The sequence below is a fragment of the Parus major genome, chromosome 28 (genome assembly GCF_001522545.3).
Source record: "Parus major isolate Abel chromosome 28, Parus_major1.1, whole genome shotgun sequence".
NCBI lineage: Eukaryota > Metazoa > Chordata > Aves > Passeriformes > Paridae > Parus > Parus major.
In genome coordinates, this window is record NC_031797.1 from 3,958,104 (window position 1) to 3,972,811 (window position 14,708).

Here is a 14,708-nt window from a genome sequence, read left to right on the forward strand (position 1 = left end):
ACCCCCCTGCCCTGGAGACCCCCTGCCCTGGGACCCCCCTGGCTCTGGGACCCCCTTCCCTGGAGACCCCCTGTGTGGCACCCCCCTGCCCTGGGACCCCTGGCTCTGGGACCCCCTGTCCTGGGGATCCCCCTACCCTGGGACCCCCCTCCTGCTCTGGAACCCCCTGCCCTGGGGACCCCCAGCTCTGGGACCCCCTGCCCTGGGGACCCCCCTGTCCTGGGGACCCCCAGCTCTGGGACACCCCCCTGCTCTAGAATCCCCCCGTCTTGGGGATCCCCCAGCTCTGGGACCCCCAGCTCTGGGACCCCCTGCCCTGGGACCTCCTACCCTGGGACCCCCTGCCCTTTTTCCTGCTCTAGAACCCCCTGTCCTGGGGATCCCCCTCTGCCCCTCTGCTTTGCTCTGTCGACACCTCCCTTCCCGGGGGACCCCCAGCTCTGGGACCCCCAGCTCTGGGACCCCCTACCCTGGGACCTCCTACCCTGGGACCCCCTGCCCTTTTTCCTGCTCTAGAACCCCCTGTCCTGGGGATCCCCCTACCCTGGGACCCCCCTCCCAGCGTGTGGGTGCAGTGACAGGACCCCCCCATCTCTCCCCATCCCCCCTGGTGTGCTCCCCTTCACCCCGAGCGCGTGCCCGGCTCTCCTGCCCCTCCAGCTGGATGGATCTCTCCTGACTCTTGTTTATTTGTATAAATAGATGCTAATTTATGCTCCCGCCGTCTTCCTCCTTGTACATACAGAAATTCCTTGTAAATAGGCGTAGGAAGTGACGCTGTGCGCGTGACCTGCTGTGCTGTGGCCATGGTGGTGCATTTATATATATATATATATATATATTCTGATTTTTTTTTCCTTTTTTTTTGGTTTTGTTTTCCTCTCTCTCTCAGTGTGGTAACCTTGCTTGTGAATATCACTTTTAAAAAAAAAAAACAACAAAACAACAACAAAAAAAAACACCAAACAACCAAACCACAAGAAAACTCTTTATTATTTAAATAAGATTGAATAATTAATTAATTGAGTCAGCGAGGCCGAGCCGACTGGAGCGAATCGGCCCCGGGTTGGGCTCGTGGGGGGCGAGCGGGGCTGGGAGCTCGGCTGGTTTGCTCCAGGGATTTGGGATCTCGTTTTCCTGTAGTTCTGTGCTTCTGTGGAGACTGTGAATAAGTGGATATTCCCGTAGCCATGACAGAGCTGCCCTTTATTTATTTTTCCCGGAGCGCTGTGTCTTTATTTTACAGATTTCCCCTCTATTCCTCCCCCCAGCCATGATTCCATCTCCTTTCCCTCCACCTTTTCCCTCTCCCCCCTCTCTCTCTTTTTTGTGAAGTTTACTTATGGAAGAGTTAACACTGTACTGTACAAATGTCAAAAGTGTCAAAAAGAGTACAATTTCCTAAAAATCACTGTATTAAAAAGAAATGTTGTGAAGAAATAAACCGATGCTGATCAGAAGTTCCGCGGGGTCCCTGAGTTGCCAGAGAGGAGCAAAATTAATTTTATTTTTCTTTAATTATCATCCCCCAACTGGCTCCTGCTGCTGCAGAGGGAGGAGTTGAGTCCCCCCCCGGGTGTGTGACAGCAGGGACCAGGGCAGAGCTTTAAGGCACCGCTTTAAAAATCAAGGGGAAAAAATAAGAATATTCCCATTCAGGCAGTTTTCATTGAAAAAAATGGGAATAATTCAGTTCTTGGGCTATGCAGGGAGCGTCCAGCTCGCCCAGGGCTGGGAGCAGAGGGATGTGATGGCCCAAACTCTGCCAAAATTTGGCTCCAACCCCCCCTCCCTCCATCCCTCCTCCTCCCGAGCGCCGCAGAGCCGACGGGTGCAATCACATCCCTATTTATAGAGGATCCAGGTGGCTGCAGCCCCCGCCCGGAGCCGGGGGGAAAACGGGAGCTGAGGCAGCGAGGGGGGAGTGGAGTGATTTTATCCTGGAGCTGGAAGAGAAAAAGCAGGAGGGGAAGGAGTGAGGAGCTGCAGGAGTGGATCATGGAGTGGGTTTGGGTGGGAATGAGCTGAAATCCCATCCCTTGTCACCCCTGCCAAGGACAGGGACACTTTCGCTGTGCCAGGCTGCTCCAGCCTGGCCTTGGGCACTTCCAGGGATCCAGGGACAGCCACAGCTGCTCTGGGAATTCCAGCCCAGCCCCTCGTCACCCTCACAGGGAAGAATTCCTTCCCAATATCCACTTTGTGGGGATTTGGGTGGCTGGAAGGTGCTGGAGGAGCAGCAAGGGGCAGGATTTCCCTGGAGAGGGAACAGATCCAGCCAGGACCCTTCCCAGGGGCTGCAGCAGCTCCTCCTCACCCCGGCTCCGCCAGCAAATCCCAGAAGAAAATCACTTTACAGGTTATCCTGCAACAAGAGATTGTTACAACCCCAACCCATGGCTGTAATTAGCAGATGAATTAATCAGGCAGCAGGCACGTGGGGGGCTGGCTCTGGCCATCCCCTCCCTCGGCTGAGGGGATCCACAATGGGCAGAAATGCGTTTGGTGCAGGCAGGAACGGCCTGGTGGCCTCGCTACGCCCCGGCGCTGCGCTGGCTCTGCCGCGGCGGCTCCTGGAAAACAGCGACAGCGGGATGAGCCCGGCGCTCCCGCGGCCGCCGCGCCACGCGGGGCTGAGGCTCACCCGGTGTTTGAGGTAGGACAGGTAGGTGTCCCAGCCCAGGGTCACCACGTTGACATAAACCACGCGGTACTTGGGAGGCAGGAAGAGGAAATTCAGGATCTGCGCCGCCGGCCACACGCACCAGTCAGCCTGGAAAGGAGCCAGGAGCAGCTGGGTGATTCCCAGCGGAGCCCAGAGGGGAAGGGGGAGAGCCTGGGCAGGGGGTTACCTTGTAGAATTCCCAGAATTTCTCCTTCAGCTCGTCCCAGCTCTCCTGGAGAGTTTGGCCCTCCAGGGTGCCGATGGCTGCGGGGACAGGGGGGGTCGGTGGGAATAGGGGTGGGAATGGCCGGGAAATGCCCCAAACCCCTCCCAGGGTGGGCGGGAAGGGCAGAGCCGGCAGCACCCAGAGCGAGGAAATGGAAAAGTGAAAGGGAAAGCACTGATCTGTCTGGGACATGAGGGAATGGCTGGAGCTGTGCCATGGGTTTGGGATGGGGATCAGGGAAAGGTTTGGGGGATCTGGGATGGAGATCAGGGAAAGGTTCAGGGATCTAGGATGGATTTCAGGGGATCTGGGATGGATTTCAGGGGATCTGGGATGGATTTCAGGGGATCTGGGATGGATTTCAGGGGATCTGGGATAGATTTCAGGGAAAGATTCTTCCTCCAGAGGGTGCTGGGCACTGAATTCCCCCAGGGAATGTTCCTGGCCTCAAGGCTCCCAGGGCTCCAGGAGCTCCCAGGGATTGCCAGGGCGGGATTTTGGGGTGTCTGTGCAGGAACAGGGCTGGGATCAGTGATCCCCGAGGGTCCCACATACCCAGGAAGTACCAGACTCCCATGCTGGGCGATGCCACCGTCTGGTCAATGAGCACTTTCTTCAGCACGGTCCTGAGGCAGCGCACGCCCCGGGCCGGGAACGCCGAGTCCAGCCAGAGGTACCAGTAATGCATCAGCGGCCCCAGGCTGCAGCCCACCACAAACATCCGCCCTGGGAACAACAGCCAGGCTCAGCACGGGGGCTGTGCATGGACAGGGCAGGCTTAGAGGGGATCTGGGGAAGGAATTCCTCCCTGGAAGGGCAGGGAGGGGATGAGAGCGGCTGTGGCTGCTCCTGGCAGTGTCCAAGGCTGGGCTGGACGGGGCTGGCAGCTCCTGGGCCAGCAGATGTCCAGCTCTGGCTGCCCTGTGGCCATGGGACTGGAACAGCCCATCCCAGCGCTCACCAGTGCGTCCCAGTTGGAGCTGGGAGCTCCTGGGCCAGCAGATGTCCAGCTGTGGCTGCCCTGTGGCCATGGGGCCGGAACAGCCCGTCCCAGCGCTCACCAGTGCGTCCCAGTTGGAGCTGGCAGTCGGGGCGCTTGCGGCGCTGCCATTCCTGCTGCAGGCAGTCCCCGGCTGCCAGGAGGCCCCCGCAGCTCACGGTGTTGGTCAGGAGCAGCAGCCTCCCGGTGAACAGCGACTTCCAGGAGCGCAGGAGCATCCTGCGGGAACAGCGGGCTCAACGCCCCCTCCCCACACCCCCGCTCACTGCTGTGCCCCCCCAGTTCTCCCAGTTCGTGCCCTCCCAGTTGCCCCGCTCCCCCCCCAGCTGTCCCAGTTACCGCTGCCGGACCCTCCCAGTCCTGCTGTGCCCCCTCAGCCCCTCCCTGACCCCTCTGTCACCGCCCCAGAGCCCCCCCCGTTATCTCTGCACCCCTCCACTTACCCCGCTGGGTCCCCAGCGCCCCTCCCAGGCCACCAGCCCGGTTCCCGGTGCCTCCAGTTCCTCCCGGTTCCCCCCGTGCCCCCCCCGCCACCACCGGGCGTTACACGCGGAACAGAGCGTGTGTCACGTGACAACAACGACTTCCGCTTCCTGCCTCCGCCATGACACCTACCGAGGCACAGGGGGCCGCCATGACACCTACCGAGGCATAGGGGGCCGCCATGACACCTACCGAGGCACAGGGGGCCGCCATGACATCTACCGAGGCATAGGGGGCCGCCATGACACCTACCGAGGCACAGGGGGGCCGCCATGACACCTACCGAGGCACAGGAGGCCACCATGACACCTACCGAGGCACCGGGGGCCGCCATGACACCTACCGAGGCAGCAGCTCATCCAGGGGCTTGCGGTAGGGCGAGATGGGGACGGTGCAGGGATCCCCGCGGTGTCCCAGCCCTGTCCTGTCCCTGTCCCTTGGTTTTGGGGCAGCAGCGTGGCTGGGGGGCTGTTGTTGCCTGGGGATGTCCCTGTGGAGGTGGCCATGACAGATGTCACCACCGCTCTCCCCACTCTGCTGCTGCCACTGGGGTCTCGCAGGTGTGGGGATGCTGCTGAGACCCTCCAGGCTGTCCCCAGAACCTTGAGGATTCTTTGAGAGGCTTCTCTTTGGGAGCCTGAACATCAGCTCCGTGTCACCTTGCTTGTGGGGACGTTGCTGCTCCTCGTCCTGGGGGTTTGTCATCCCAAGGACGTGGGGTGGGAACTGAGGGCTCTTTCTCAGCCATGTGGGGCAGCTCTGGCTGTGAGCTGGAGGCAGAGATCCCCTCACTAATGGGGTGTTTATCTGCCAGGACCCATGTGGGGCAGGAAGGCAAAAAACTCACCGGTTTGTAAAAACAACAGCTTTATTCCGAGTGCCAGCCCTGCTCCCGCTCACGGCCCCTCCCGACGCCGCAGGACAGGGCCTGGCCAGCCCTACCTGTAGGAATTGGCCTTGTGTTTCGGCAGGAAGGTGAAGCTGGGTGGGACAGGGCCCAGGAGCAGCTCACTGGGAGAAAAAATCAATTATAGAATTAATCCAGAGACCTTAAAGCTCACCCAGTGCCGTGCCCAGGGACACCTCCCGCTATCCCAGCTTGCTCCAAGCCCTGTCCAGCCTGGCCTTGGGCACTTCCAGGGAGGAACGACAACAAAACCAAACCCAAGGAAGGGACAGTGTTCAGTCTCACATGACCCTGTGGCTCTACAGGGGCTCTGCCACATCCCTTTTTAGCAATTTAAATGAAATTTGATGCCTCATTACCTTATTTTGATCCAATCATCCACGTTTTGGCTGGCCATGAGGGTCTCCAGGTAGTCCCTCCCCAGGTAATAGGGCGGTCGCTCGTTGATTCTTTGAGGTAGATACTCCAATAATCCAACTGGAATGTACCTGCAATAAAATTAAATGAGCAGTGAGCGCTAGGGAGTCATTAATTATTGTTTAAAGATCCTCCTGGCTGGGCAGCACTACCTGCAGAGGAAGGAGAGCCATTCCAGCAGGAATTTCCTGGTTTTCTCCACTCCCTGAGTGTCTGACCCCCAGTGCTCGAGGCCGTAGTTGGTGAAGTCCTTGAGGATGTCAAATCTCTCGCTGGAGGAGATATCCCAATGTCTCTGCTCCTTGATTTCCGTGAAAAGCCAGGGTTTGATGAGTGCCCCTCTGCAGCCAAAAGAGAAAAAAAGGGATTGTTATTCCCATCATTGATGCTCCTGAAGATTAGAGACTTTCCAGCATTAACTCCTCAGCCAATTCTGCTTTAAATCTCCTTTTCCATTCCAACAAGAAGCTCCAACTGATATAAATTGATTTTACCAATCTTCAGAGTGCTTTCACCGAGAGGAAATTCTGTTTTGGGTTTGTTTAGGGATTTTTTTTTAAATCCTTTTTTATTTTTTCCTCTTGAACCACCAGAGCTCAGGAGTGAAGGGAAACACAGGCACTTGCCTTGCAATCATGATTCCAGAAACTCCCATCTGCATGGCTCGATTTGCATCTTCGTAGGACAAAATATCCCCGTTTCCTGCCCGGAAAGGAGGGAGAAGCCAGAGGTCAAAGTGATCCGTGAGGACAAGTCAAAGTGAGCTAATCCAGGCATGGGATAAAATTCAAAATGGACACAATGTTCAAGGCAGCCAGATGGTCCAAAGAGGCTCCTGGTTTGGATTCCCAGGGATGTTTCTGATGGATGTTCCCTTACAAGGAAAAAAGGAGCCTTCTCTCTCCTCCTTCACTCATTTCCCTGAAGGTTTAGGGATTTTGTGCCACAGGGGCAAGAAAACACCTTTAAAACCCAAGTGATTCTCATCCCAGCAGCACCAGGGATGCTCCAACCTTTTCCCCACGCTAAGCATCCTTGGGAACGTGGCTTTTTTTGCCGGTTTTTGCAGGAATTTGAAGCGAAACGAGTGCCAGAGGAAGGCCCACGTACCGAAGAGAGGCATGGGGCTGGCGATGCGGGCGCACTCGGCGATGTATTCCCAGTCTGCGCTGCGGGTGTACCTCTGCTCCCGGGACCGCCCGTGCAGCTGTGGAGAGACCCAGGGACACCCCGCTGGGCAGGGGACACTGACACCCCCATGGGGAAGGCAGCCTTGGGATTGGCCTTGGAATCACCCTTGGGATCGCCCTCGGGATCGATGGGTGCTGATGGAGCTCCCTTGGGATCTGCCTCTGGATCTACCTCTGGATTTATGGCCAGGGGTGCTGACAGTGGGCTGAGGAAGAGCTGAGTGGAGCTGAAAGGGCTGGAGGCTTTTGGGGTGATGTTTGGGCTGTCTGTGAGCCAGAGCAAGAAGCGGCTCTCTCCAGGGGAGGCACCGTGGGCTGGAACTAATCCCCACACAAAGAGCTGATCCCACATTCCCCAGTCCTGACTGGGGAAAACTTCTGCTCCAGAGCATTGCAGGAACCGTCTGTGGCTCCCCCAGCCCTGGAAGTGTCCAAGGCCAGGCTGGACAGCGCTTGGAGCACCCTGGGGTAGTGGAAAGTGTCCCTGCCCATGACAGGGGGAGGGATGGGATCAGCTTTAAGGTCCCTTCCCAAACCATTCTGGGATTCATGGACTCAAAAGCAGGTAGGAAAACACTCTCTGCACCTGAATTTTCCTCTTTTATTAGCAGAGGACACTAAAATGCAGGGGAATGTCATCCCCATCTGATCTCCAGGCAGAATTCCCCAGCCACCAACCCCACACATCTGTCCCCATACCGTGACCATGGAGGCTCCCCACTCCCGGATCCTGGGGATGATTTTGTGAGCCACGTTAACCTTTTCCTGCACCCCAGTCCGGATCTTCACCGTCAGTGGCACATCCAGCACCTGCAGAAGTGGGAAGATGAGGCCAGGCCAGGCTGGGCACCACCAGCTCAGCTCCAGGTGCTCCAACTCACCGAGTTCATCCCGCGGACGATCTGCTCGAACTTGTTGGAGCGAGTCATCAGAGCACAGCCTCCTCCCTGAGGGACAAAACGTGGCACACTCAGGACTCTCCTCAATGGTGGAGTCCTTGGAGCTGCTCAGGTAAGGCTTGGAGCATCTCAAAGTTTGGAGAAAGCGGATGCTTCAACCAAAAAAACTGCAGAGTGCTTTTCCCTCCCAAATCCTGCCAGGCAGACAGGGAGCAGTCCCTGCTCCTTGAGCAGCTTGTTCCCCTTCTCATGGAGATCTACTGCCCATGAACGAACTGGGAGCTCTGGATCAGACTGGAAAGGGCAATCAGGCAGCAGGGGATGAGGGAGAAGACAAGGATTCACGGAAGGAAAACGCACCACAGAACTTCTCACCTTCTTGTAGACCAGGTCAATGGGACACCCGACGTTGATGTCGACAAAATCCACATCGATTGTCCTGTTCAGGAGCTCTGCACACTTGGTCATGGTGTCTGGAAAGGCTCCCTCCAGCTGCCAGAGGGAAACAGCTTCCCTGAGTTCCAGAGGCAGCTTTTCCCCTGGGAAATGAGTTATTGGTGGGCTCTGGGGTGACAACCCTCACCTGCACCCCGAAGATGTCCTCGGTGTGGTGGCGCTTGAGCAGAGCCCACTCGGAGGACTGGCCCTGGAGCAGGTTGGTGCACACAGCCATCTCCCCACAGGTGACATCGGCTCCAAAACGTTTGCAGATCCGGCGGAAAGGGAGGTTCCCACACTGCCAGGGACAGCAGGGATTGTCAGCAGATCTGCTCTGCTCCCACGGTGAACTTTGGCACAAGGATGGAGTCATCAACCTACCGTGGTCAGTGGAGCCAGGTAGAGCTTTCCTTGGATTTCCAGCTGGAAAACGGGGATGGAGGAGCAGGTTAGAAGAGCTGCAATGGTTTTTATGGAACCACAGAATGATTTGGCGTGGAAAAGACCTTAAGGATCACCCAATTCCATGCCCCGACACCTTCCACTATCCCAGGGTGCCTCAAGCCCTGCCCAGCCTGGCCTTGGACACTTCTAGGGATGAGGCAGCCACAGCTTTTCTGGGAATTCCATCCCAGCCCCTCCCCACCCTCACAGGCAGGAATTCCTTCCACATATAAGAAATGCTCTGCCTGTCTCTCCAGCTAAAGGGGTTTCTCTTCCATCTTTCCATGCACAATCTCCACCACGGAATCAGGACACAAGGGACTCTCACCTTCTTCTTCTCACATGGCCGCAGCTTTGTGATGTCCTCATCTGTCAGAGGGCCCAGGGTTGGGATGGAGGAAGCACCCTCAGCCCCTTGGGAACCCTGCAGGGCCTCTGGTTCAGGAGCACCCTCAGCCCCTCGGGAGTTCTCCAGGGCCTCTGGTTCAGGAGCACCCTCAGCCCCTCGGGAGCTCTCCAGGGCCTCTGGTTCAGGAGCACCCTCAGCCCCTTGGGAGCCCTGCAGGGCCTCTGGTTCAGGAGCACCCTCAGCCCCTTGGGAGCCCTGCAGGTCTCCTGGTTTGTGATCTTCTCCCTGCTCCTGCAGCACAGGGCTGTCTCCCATGCCCTCCTGGGGTGCAGTGCAGTTGGACACCTCTGTGGAGCCCCCTCTGGCTTTGCCTCCCTTCCCACCGTGGAGCCCACGGAGAAACTCCTCGGCCTTCCGGAAGGTGAATTTCCTCTTGCGCAGCTGCTGCTGGAGCTCCTTGGAGAGGCCGTTCCTCACCAGCAGCTTCCCTTCCCACTGCTGGGCCAGGGCGGCGTTGACCAGGTTCTGGTGGCCGTCCCCGAGGTGGGCCTGGCCGAAGCGACAGGTGACACCGTAGGGACAGCGGCCGAAGGTGTCGAAGAGGACGCAGCGCTGGCCCAGGTCCGCCGGTTTCGCCGCCAGGTACTCGGACACGTTGTGGAGGAAGCGGCAGCGCGGCCCAAAGTGGCACTGCCCGCCACAGCCCTGGGGACAACACGGAGCAGGGGAAGGTGGGGATGGAGCAGCACGGCCCAGAACTGCTCTGAGCACCTGAGACCCGCCAGGTGAGGGTGGGAACGCTCCCAGGGATGTGCTGCAGGGTGGACACACTTCAGGGAAGGTGATGCTTCACTTGTGACACTCAGCTCATTGCGTGTCACCCTCTCCCAGCTGGTTTTATGGAATTCCAGACTGGTTTGGGTTGGAAAGGACCACAAATCCCATCCAGTCCCACCTGCAGGGATGCCTTCCACTGTCCCAGGCTGCTCCAAACCCTGTCCAGCCTGGCCTTGGACACTTCCAGGGATCGAGGGGCAGCCACAGCTGCTCTGATCACCCAGTGCCAGGGTCTCACCACCCTCACAGGGAGCAATTCCTTCCCAAAACCCCACCTAAGCCCCCCAGAGCAGGGCCCTGTGTCCCACCTGTGTCACCGAGGGGCACAGCCTGCTCTGCTCGTAGCAGTTGGGTTTCATGCACGGGCGGCTCTTGTTCTGCCCCCGGGCTCTCTTCTTCTCCGGGCGCTCCTTCTCCTCCTCCCCAGCCTTCCCTTGGCTTTCCCCATCCTGGCCGAGCTCCTCTGCCTTCACTCTCTTGGCTGGGGGTTCACTCTGGGCGCTGCTGACCTGCTCCTCTTCCTTCTCCTCCTTTTCCTCCTCCTCCTCCTCGCCCCCTGCCCGCAGGTAGGCGTGGAACTGCTCCTTGGAGGTGAGGAACCTGCAGGGAAAGGGGTGTCCGTGGAAAAGGGGGTCGTGAGGGGAGGGGGGTCGTGAGGGGAGGGGGGTCATGAGGGGAGGGGGGTCATGAGGGGAGGGGGGTCACGGGGGCCTGGAGGGGCTGGACAGGGACTGGGGGCGTATGGAGCGGTCGGGAATGTACCGGGAGGGTTATGAAGGGAGCAAACCCGTTCTGAGGGGGTTACAGAGGGGTCGGGCAGCGCCGAGGCCGCGATCCCGCACTCACCGGGCTCGAACCGGCGCCACGCCGGGCGCCGCCGCCGCTGCCATGCTGCCGCGAGCGGCAATGACGTCAGCGACGGGGCGGGACCACGTGACCGGGCGCATATAAAAAGGCCGGGCGGAGGCGCGGCCCCCTCACGGCGGCCGGAGCTGCGGCCGAGCACAATGTGTTGAGTTAAAGAGTTTGTACATTCTCCCAGAACTGCCCACAGCCCCTCAGGGTATCAGGGTTGCCCAAGCAGGGAGAAAAGGCCGTTGTGCAGCCCTTGTACCCCGGGGAGAAGTGTCGCTCCTTGTAGCAGCTCCTTAAGGCTTCTCTTTGGGGACAGTTGGGTGTGAGGGGGCTCACTGCTGCTGGCCCCTGAGGGTGGCCATGGCTGCAAGGCCCCCTGAGATCACTGAGTTCAACTTACAAATGAGCAGCATCATGTCAGCCACACACACAAAGTGCCACCTTGTCTTTCCTTCAACAATTCCCTGATTTTGGGGGTGTCTCGCCCTCCCGCCTCCTCACAGCTATCAGGGGGGACGATGGAGCTCTGAGAGATGTGGGACACATGGTACTTTTTTTGTAATTTTAGGGTTGTTTTCAAGCAGTAAATGCAAGGACTGGCTGCACAGTGCTGAAGGGATGAACCAGCTCTCGCTCATGAGCCGCCTGGAGCCTTCCAGCCACCCTCGCCTTCGGCCCGTGGGTGGAAGTTTGGGCTGAAAACCAAATAAACCAAATAAACACGTCAAGTGTGGTGTGTTTGACCTTTTCTCCCTCTGTGTCCGTGCCACTCTTTACCCCCTCTCCTTGGTGCACATCCCCTCAGTGATCCTCCGAGCCTGACGCGTGTGAGTGAGAGCGATGCTGTAGTGAGGGGGCTGATGTCTCATGGGTGACGTTTTTGTCCTGGACGACATTTCCTTTCCAGCTCCGTCATCTCCACAGCTCCCTTTGACTCATGCTTGGCCTGGGATGCTGAGAGGCCGAGAAAGGGCTGGGAAATGCAAGTGAAGCAAAACCTGGGCTCCATCTTTGCTGTCCCATGCCCTGCGCTGAATCCAAGGAGCTTTTTTTATTTTGGGTGGGTTAAAACTGTCCATGAGGCTGCTCCACAGAGGAGACACTTACCTCGTGGTTTTTGTCCTAATTTAGGAGCTGCTGGAAGCCCTGGAAGAGTGACCTCTTGTGATATTGGGGAATTACCACAGTGTTGAGATTGTTTATGGGCACTGCAGAGTTGTGTGTGCACGTGGGGCTCGAGTTCTGGAGTTTTCCTGGTTTAGCTCAGTTCTTTCCAGATGCTCCATCAAAAATGGCTTTTGGGAGGAACTGGGAGCCCGGTGGGTGCTGCCAGGGCAGGTTGCACCACGAGGCCAGGCTGCTGTGGGAAGAGCTTTGGGCTGATTGGGTGTTAATTAGTTCTGGAGTGAAATATGAGGAATGCAAAATACTATTTTAAGCTTCAGCTTGGCCGGGGGAAGGAAGGAAAGAAGCAAATGAGGCTCTGGGGATTAATGAAGTGATTTCACTGCTGTTTTTGTGGGGCAATAAGCCTGAAGTCAGAGCGCTTGGGGCTGGCTGCACCGGGCTGAGGTCAGACTTCAGCATCTAATCCCTGCTCAGGGCTCTGGCTTGGCAGCTTTACGAGGCTGAGCTTTGGATGAGCTTCCCAGCAAAGCCTTTCCCAGGTTGGACAGGGCTTGGAGCAACCTGGTCTAGTGGAAGATGTCCTTGGCCATTCAGGGGTGGGAATGGCTGAGCTTTGAGGTCTCTTCCAACCCAAACCATTCCATGGCTCTCTGCTAGGTTTGGAGAGGTGCTGGCTCTTGTCTCCTTCATCTTTTCACCCCTTCAGGTCATGCTGAGGTTGGAAGAGGAGCCAGGGATAAATGTAGGGTGAATACAGGGCTTGGAAGGCCAGAGCTGTCACTCCCACATCCTCCGGCAGCTCCGGAGAAAACCAATACCCACGAACTCACTGGGAAAGGCCAAGGCAGGAAAAAGGGAAAGGTTGATTACAGGAAAGTGGGATAGAGATACAGGGAGAGCTAAGTCAGGAAAAGTTCAGCTCCTTCAAGGTCCAAGTTAAACACGTATTAATGAACCTGCCCCTTCCACAGGCTCCCACACAAAAGTCGGATGTGTCAGGCCCTGGGGTCTGAATACCACGCCAGGAATTAGCCAAAAAATGAGGCTCTGTAGCAGCCCCAAGAGCAGCTGCTGTGGGGAGAGAGAGATTCAGGCTGGTCACACTCGTCTGGAGCTGTGCTGAATGTTGTGACAAGCCCTGCTGGGTCCTGGTGCCAGCAGGGTGAACGTCCCAGGTGTGGGGTTGGGTGTGTGGGAAGGTGGCTGGAGCCGGGAGGGAACCTCCGGGTCCTGTCTTCTGCTCAAACCAAATCCATTCCTCATGTGCTGTCTCCCCTTTTATCCGGTCTCGTTTCAGCAGCACAGCTTCCAGCCTTCTGCAAAGGAGAATATTCCCATTGCTCATAAATCTCCTATCAGGAAGCTGTTTCCAAGATTAAAGCTTTAAACATTTCCCCTCTCTGGTTTCACGTCCCAGCTCCCAATTCCCTCCCTGCCGTAATCACCAGCTCCAGCCCCTCCATCTGGACACGCTGGGGTCTCAGTGCCTCACACTCTCTCTGCTCCAGGAAAACCTGTGCTGGGACAGTTTGGAGTTGGGGTGTGCACCTCCAGGCTCTGTGTCATGGAGTTTGGAAAGCTCTTCCCGCTGCAGGTCCCTCCTGGCTGGTTGAAGGAGCTGACTTGGCGTTTGGAGGAGCTAAAGGTCATTATCTGGGCAAGGCCCGTGGATTTGGGATGAGCTCTCGGCAGGCTGGAGCTCAGGGCCTGCTGTGGATATCGGATCACCGGCAGTGCTCATTCCCAGAGCTGGGATAGTTATCCCTGGTGTGTGGGCAGGGAAAGCACGGAGCAGGGAAAGGCACGGGACATCTGGGCTCACGTGGGAGTGCTCTGGGATCCCGGAGCTGTGGCACTCAGCCCTTGGTTGGGAAAGCTTGGAGGAGACCCCAAACCTTTTCATCACACCCTAAAATTAGAGGGAGCCCAAGGCCCCAGTCCTGGGAGACGCAGATTCCTTGGCAGAGGCTGCTGTGCTGATGGAAGAGGCAGGATGTGGCTTTTCCCAGTGCCCTGGCCATGGGAGCAGGGGGAAAGTCCCAACTCTCCATTCTGGTGGCTCTGGGGGCATCTCTCATCAACTTTTGTCCTTCTCAGCCTTCATCACCCTCAACCCTGCTGTTCCCAGGGCTGTTTTGGGGCACTTTTGGGTGGCTCCCAAAAGGAACCTTCTCTTCTGTCCTCTGCTGTCACCTGAGGTCACCCCGTCCCCTTTCCGTGCCTAATCCCTTGTGGCTCAGCCTGTTGGGAATTAGGGGAGTTGAGGATCTGGACAGGAAAGGTGCTTGCCTTCAACCCTTTATCTGGCCTCTTCTAATGCCCTGTGTGCCACCAGATAAAATCTCGTGTACAGTTTTAATTTTTATTTTTACACGAGAAAGCAACACAGAAATTTCCTCCTGACATTTAATTCAGTCAGTCAGTGACAAACCGAATAAACATTCCTGTTTCGCTGGGACAAAGGCTCCAAGATCCTGCTGGGACTAAAATGTTTCATCATTTCCGAAGTAAAATGTTTCAGTTTTTTAAATAAAAATAAGAACAACAACTAAAAATGACACGTTTCAATGTTTTTCTAATTATTTTCTCCACTTTGGCTGGATCTATTTGTCAAATCTGGCCTGGCTTCTCAAGTAGCTTTGGAACCATCCAAAACTGCTATTTTGGGCACTTTTCCTGTTATTGATGAATAAGTTTAATCCCTGTCCTGCGTTCCTGTTCATTCCAGGTGTTTTCTGGGGTGTGGATGGAGCTTTGGTGTCACCCTTTTAGTGCAGGGACACCTCCCACCACCCCAGGTGGCTCCAGCCTGACCTTGGACACTCCCAGGGATCCAGGGACAGCCACAGCTTCACTGGGAATTCCATTCC

At 57.1% G+C, this 14,708-nt stretch overlaps 2 protein-coding genes and 1 long non-coding RNA gene across 6 annotated transcripts; 1 reads left to right on the plus strand and 2 right to left on the minus strand.

Annotated features, from left to right (window-relative positions):
- Positions 1 to 974: 974 nt before the first annotated feature.
- Positions 975 to 5,305, minus strand: MPV17L2 (MPV17 mitochondrial inner membrane protein like 2). Of its 4 annotated transcripts, XM_015651680.3 has the most exons (7): positions 5,222 to 5,305; positions 5,034 to 5,144; positions 4,718 to 4,864; positions 3,953 to 4,110; positions 3,447 to 3,617; positions 2,853 to 2,929; positions 975 to 2,773 (listed from the first exon to the last, which is right to left on the minus strand). In XM_015651680.3, exons 2-7 carry the CDS (start codon positions 5,120 to 5,122, stop codon positions 2,423 to 2,425), a joined length of 993 nt encoding a protein of 330 aa, XP_015507166.1. In that variant the 5' UTR covers positions 5,123 to 5,144; positions 5,222 to 5,305; the 3' UTR covers positions 975 to 2,422. The 4 variants fall into 4 exon arrangements, with proteins under 4 accessions (XP_015507166.1, XP_015507164.1, XP_015507163.1 ...); XM_015651681.3 differs by lacking the exons at positions 4,718 to 4,864; positions 5,034 to 5,144; positions 5,222 to 5,305 and adding an exon at positions 4,335 to 4,708 and having other exon boundaries at positions 2,422 to 2,573; positions 2,645 to 2,773; XM_015651678.3 differs by lacking the exon at positions 5,222 to 5,305 and having other exon boundaries at positions 4,718 to 5,167.
- On the minus strand, positions 5,225 to 10,764 carry DUS3L (dihydrouridine synthase 3 like). Its single transcript, XM_015651626.2, has 13 exons — positions 10,702 to 10,764; positions 10,164 to 10,455; positions 8,998 to 9,723; positions 8,607 to 8,648; positions 8,371 to 8,523; positions 8,163 to 8,279; positions 7,770 to 7,835; positions 7,588 to 7,698; positions 6,809 to 6,905; positions 6,325 to 6,400; positions 5,851 to 6,039; positions 5,641 to 5,769; positions 5,225 to 5,385 (listed from the first exon to the last, which is right to left on the minus strand). The coding sequence occupies exons 1-13, from the start codon at positions 10,743 to 10,745 to the stop codon at positions 5,313 to 5,315; spliced, it is 2,115 nt and encodes a 704-aa protein (XP_015507112.1). The 5' UTR covers positions 10,746 to 10,764; the 3' UTR covers positions 5,225 to 5,312.
- Positions 10,366 to 11,438, plus strand: LOC117245566. Its single transcript, XR_004500360.1, has 2 exons — positions 10,366 to 10,446; positions 11,279 to 11,438. It is a non-coding gene; the product is annotated as an uncharacterized LOC117245566 (long non-coding RNA).
- Positions 11,439 to 14,708: the final 3,270 nt, after the last annotated feature.

Excerpts from the sequence above, each read along its gene's own strand:
- DUS3L (XM_015651626.2), bottom strand. The coding sequence starts at position 10,745 with ATGGCAGCGGCGGCGGCGCCCGGCGTGGCGCCGGTTCGAGCCCG. Across the intron at positions 8,280-8,370 it reads AGGACATCTTCGGGGTGCAG|CTGGAGGGAGCCTTTCCAGA; the intron begins GTGAGGGTTGTC and ends TCCCTCTGGCAG. Across the intron at positions 5,770-5,850 it reads TGGCTCTCCTTCCTCTGCAG|GTACATTCCAGTTGGATTAT; the intron begins GTAGTGCTGCCC and ends ATTTTATTGCAG.
- MPV17L2 (XM_015651677.2), bottom strand. The coding sequence starts at position 4,708 with ATGGCGGCCCCCGGTGCCTCGGTAGGTGTCATGGTGGCCTCCTGTGCC. Across the intron at positions 3,618-3,952 it reads GCTCCAACTGGGACGCACTG|GGCGGATGTTTGTGGTGGGC; the intron begins GTGAGCGCTGGG and ends TGTTGTTCCCAG. Across the intron at positions 2,774-2,852 it reads AATTCTGGGAATTCTACAAG|GCTGACTGGTGCGTGTGGCC; the intron begins GTAACCCCCTGC and ends GCTCCTTTCCAG.